The sequence below is a fragment of the Poecilia formosa genome, unplaced genomic scaffold, assembly GCF_000485575.1.
Source record: "Poecilia formosa unplaced genomic scaffold, Poecilia_formosa-5.1.2 Scaffold561, whole genome shotgun sequence".
Taxonomy (NCBI): domain Eukaryota; kingdom Metazoa; phylum Chordata; class Actinopteri; order Cyprinodontiformes; family Poeciliidae; genus Poecilia; species Poecilia formosa.
In genome coordinates, this window is record NW_006800500.1 from 49,599 (window position 1) to 54,503 (window position 4,905).

General features: G+C 40.9%; 1 protein-coding gene across 1 annotated transcript in view; it reads left to right on the plus strand.

Annotated features, from left to right (window-relative positions):
• The first annotated feature begins 3,021 nt into the window (after window positions 1-3,021).
• Window positions 3,022-4,905, plus strand: part of LOC103129629 (far upstream element-binding protein 3-like) — a 16,297-nt gene continuing 14,413 nt past the window's right edge. The window contains exon 1 of the mRNA XM_007540795.2: window positions 3,022-3,281. Coding sequence (XP_007540857.1) covers window positions 3,192-3,281 — 90 coding nt within the window. The 5' untranslated portion in view covers window positions 3,022-3,191. The remainder of the gene's footprint in view (window positions 3,282-4,905) is intronic.

The following is a 4,905-nucleotide window of genomic DNA, read 5'->3' on the forward strand; positions in this document are numbered from 1 at the left end:
CATCCATCCATCCATCCATCCATCCATCCATCCATCCATCTACGTTTTTCTTCTTTGGGGATTTAATCGTATTGAATAAAAAAATCTTTATTGAGCTTCACAAGCTGCTGGTAGCTTTAAGGTGTGTGTTCAGAGTTGCCATGGTTACCAGACATTGGTGGCAGATAGAGGCAGACTCTGCTCCTTCAGCAATATTTTGGTTTTATTGCTTCGTGTTTCCCTGAATCTCTGGCACAACCGGGCCGGTCATTACAGCAGAACCAGTAGAACCTTCAGCTGGTGACTGCCTATGACCGCTCTGATAGGCTGTTCATGTCCTCACAAGACTCACAACGGTCCTCACATAGGCAGACATCCACACAGCTGACACACACACACCATTGATCTTTTTCTTGCACTCAAGAAGCAATAATAACACAAACACACACACACACACACACACACACACACACACACACACCTTGTCTTAATGCCACTTTAAGGCTGTTAGTGTTTCCTGTTGACGTCCAACAAGAGGCTCTTACCCAGACATTATTATCTAGCTGCAGACTCCAGGCTAACGCTAAACTACTAAACACATTAAAAAAATTTGGTGTAAATTTACGCTGAACCACTAAGCACACAAAAATCAACAGAAACTAATGCTAGCCGTTAAAATTGCCTCTGTCTGTGTCTCCTTCCAGTTGACTGGTGTGAGACTTGCTAACAGGAAAGTCCTGTTTCTTTTGCTTCATATTGTCACGTTAATAGTTGCTTGAACAGGATGAACAACAATGAAAAATTTTCTGAGATAAAGCTAATCAAGTCATGAAAATGGGAAACAATAATTAGTTTAAAAGGTTAAAAATGCCAGCCATCTTGAAAAATGTCTATCATCCAGAAGTTCAAGTGGCTGATGGGAAACATGAAGACATCTGAGCTGAGGAGTTAGCATGCTAATTTTTATGCATCTTTATCGATGTTTACAGAAATATTCTGCAATAATAAATGTTGTTTTCTTTTTGCAGGTTTTTAATAAATGATGATTCAGAGAACTTCTAAACACAGATCAGCTTTATGCTAAAGAACAGGTTGGTTCCTGTAACGGTTTGACCTGTTTACCAAGTCAGACTAAAGATATTGATACAGACATTATTGGGCTGAACACTGAACCCTGTGGCACACCACACGGCGCTATTAAACAACCACAGTGTATTTGTTAGAACATATCAGTCTGCTTTCTACATAGTTGGAAGATTCCTCATTTTTAAAGAGCTTTTGAAAAGTCCCATTTAAAGTTTAAATTGAATCTTTTCTAAATTCCCTCCAGATTTCATCTGATCATTTCTGGATTTTTGTTTTCTTCTCTTTTGTTGTTCATGATTTGGTCTAGTTGGTTCTTTCTGGACTTAAATGCTGAAGTTCTGTCTCCATTCAGGTTGGATCTGATGTCTGCCTCAGAGTTGATCATGTTTTCAGCTGATGGAAAAACTGGACTGTTCCTCCAAACTGGTTTATAACCAACTAACTAACCAGCCTGACTGACTGACTGCTAACTAGAACTGACTGACTGACTGACTGACTCCGCCGCACAGAATGGAGGCCGACCTTCTTCTGCTGCTGCTCAAACTTCTGCTCTCCCCACCTGTGGAGCTGGCTCGAACACGTGACTCGACGCGGAAGTGGAAACAGCGCAACGAGTTGTCAACAGCTGAGCTATTACAGAGATCGTCTATGAACACAATGACCCACTCCACAGTTTAGCAAAACAGATTTTGTTTTAAAAATCTGTTTTTAATTTTAAACCAAACACAAACAAATGAATATAATAAATAAGCAATAAATGATTATGCTTAATGCTGAAGTGCTATAAATGAATATTTTCAAGTCATATCCAGAGATTAACAAACAGATTCGAACCATTACTTTAGCTAACACCTCTTCACTTTGGGAGTTATGAACACTGTCCACATCATTTGATACTGAAAAATAAAACAATATTTAATTTTTTACGTTTTACAGAAGCTATGTGTGAAAAATTACAACGCAAGCATTTGCTTTGTTGTGAATTTTTATTGGACACTTTTGAAATTACTGCAGTTTAACAAAGTATAAATAAAAGCTTGTGATTTCAATAAAATGCTGACAAAAAATAAAATCAGTCAAGCCAAAATATTTTGTTTAAAAATTCATTTAGAAATATATGAAACAGTTATGGAAATGTTAAAAATATTTTAAAAATATGTAATAGATTTTAAATTTTGGGAAGTTTACGTATAAATTATATACAAACTAAATGCATTAACATACAAAATGTAGATACAAAAACACATTTTAATGAACTAAAGGTTCATTAAAGTGAACCTTTAGTTCATTTTAATGAACCTTTAGTGCTGACAAAAAATAAATTATAATATAAATTATAATATAATTATTATATTATTATTAATATACAATAATTAAAATATAATTATTGTATATTTTATTGTAATAAAAATATACAATAATATGGCCATATAAATATTAGATAATAAAGACATATAGACTAGAGAAAATAAGCAAAAGTGATCAAACATACTGAGATTATGCTATACTTTTGTCCAAGTTACATAGAAAAATAATGTTTCACATCAAGTATTCTCTTAATCATACTTATTTATTTTTACAATAATTACAGGGGTGTCAAGCTCCAGTCCTCCCCTGTCCTGCAGGTTTTAGATGTGCCACAGGTACAAAAGACTGGAATTAAACGGCTTAATTACCTCCTCCTGGTGCAGATCAGTTCTCCAGAGCCTTGCTAAGGACCTAATTATTGTATTCAGGTGGTGCAGCAGAGGCACATCTAAAAGTTGCAGGGCAGTGGCCCTGCAGGACTGGAGTTTGACAGCTGTGCTTTAAAATGTATAATGATCACCATATATTTCATTCTATTTTATATTTATTTTTGTTTCCGTCCTCTGATTAATAACTTACTTTTCCGTTTTTAGTTTATTTTACGTGTGTATTCGAAATTTAGTTGCTGTATTTATAACCATAAATGATGTATGTATTAATTTAATCAGGATTTTTAATGAATAACTGAGTGAACAGTGTGCATCCATTTTGACAATCCCAGAGAGCCTCTGAAAACGGATTCAGAGTGAGCCCTCTCGCAGCTTTTCCTCTCTCTGCGCAGCTAGCAGCGGCGGCTAATCCGGCTAACGGCGGCGGTGATGGCGGAGCTGGTGCAGGGACAGGCCTCGATGAACCAGCCGGGGCTCAAGTCAGACGGCCTGGTCGATGCTTTACAGAGGGCCCGGCAGGTAACAACTCCTCTGGGGCTTAGCACACACCGGTTCCGGGCGGAGCCGCGTTGTTTGGACCGAGTCGGAGCACTTTTCATGGTGTTTGAGCTGTTGCTGCTCCGAACTTCTGCTCCGTCAACACAAACACACTTAGCATGCTAACTAGCTCAGAAAGGTGCTCGGAGTTGGACTTGAGGCCGGTTCGGTCCGGTTTACCGGGCCTGACATGGTTCCCGAGTTAGTTTGAGGGGAGTTTGTGGAACTGTCAGCAGGAACGGAGCGCAGGGGGAGTCGGGGTGGAAGTGAAGGGGGGAGCGGGACTCAAGTTTTGGCCACACGTGTCAGAGAGTCTGCGGGGCAACCTGTTGGTTCCGAGAGGGCAGGAGGAGGGGAAACCCCGCTCACCGGTGGGCTTCTGGACCCAGCCACCGGTCCTGGTCCGGGGAGGGGGTCCAGACCCTGCCAGCAGGACGGAGCCCCCCTCCCGCACCGCTCCCTGTGCGGGCGGCTGCTTACCGTGAGGTGGGAAGGTAGAAAGTAGGCTGGGTTATGCAACAGCAACAGGGAGGGGAGGGGGACCTGCTGCTGCGCCCACTGACTCACCTGCTCAGGTGGCTCCACCCGCCCGGACCGGGACCGGGTTGGGGCTTTCAGCCGGGGCTCTGTGGAGGTGGGCGAGAAGGTTCTGGAGCTGGAAATGGACCGGAACCACGAAAACAGAACCAGAGAATCAAAAAGGAGCCAGGCCTGGCAGAGACCAGGAGAACCAGAACCGAGCTGGAACTATAATCAAACGGGGACCAGAACAGGGCTCTAATAGGAGAACCACAATCGAGCTGTAACCACAAAACCGGAACCGAATCGGTACCAGGACCAAACGGGGAACTAACAGCAGAACCAACTGAACCCAGTCAGAAGTAAAGTTTCTTGTCCTCTTTCCTTCAGAAAGGAACTAGAATCAGATTTATAATCAGGAATAGTTTGTTTTTCTCCAGTCGTGTAGCCGGTCTCCATAGAAACAAACGTTTCCAGCCTGTCGTTTTAAAAAACGTCACTCAGGATCGTTTCAGAAAAGTTTCATCCACATCAACGAATCTGTTGATTTAAACATGCCAGTCCCACAGGGGGCAGTGTAGCGCCACACTAACACTTGTCAGCCAATCAGATGGGTTCAAAACAACCACTTCCTGTTAGGAATTAAACATGGCGCCGGAGGTTCACCTGTAGGTAGAGCTTCGCTTAGAATATAAAGATAATAAATCCAGATCACGTTAATGTGGAATCGTTTCAAAGCCGACGTGAATATTAATTATCTGTCACACACTGCAACATGTTGGACCTTAAATCTTCCTGTCTTTTCTCACTGAAACACAAATACAGAGTTTTCTCAAATGTCCAGGTTGGTCAGAGTTTTCATAAATTATCATTTTTAATTATATTAAACTGAGATTCTGTGTGGATGACAAGCAAAACTCATAAAATATCTTTGATCTCCCAGATATCAGATGGACTACACTATAAAACAATAAATCAATTTATTAATGTCAGGGTTTCCTGTCGGTCCACCGTGTTTTTGTACTGAAAGATGTTAAGTAGGCAGGAAATATAAAAATATTACTGTGTAATTATACAGTAAAGGGAA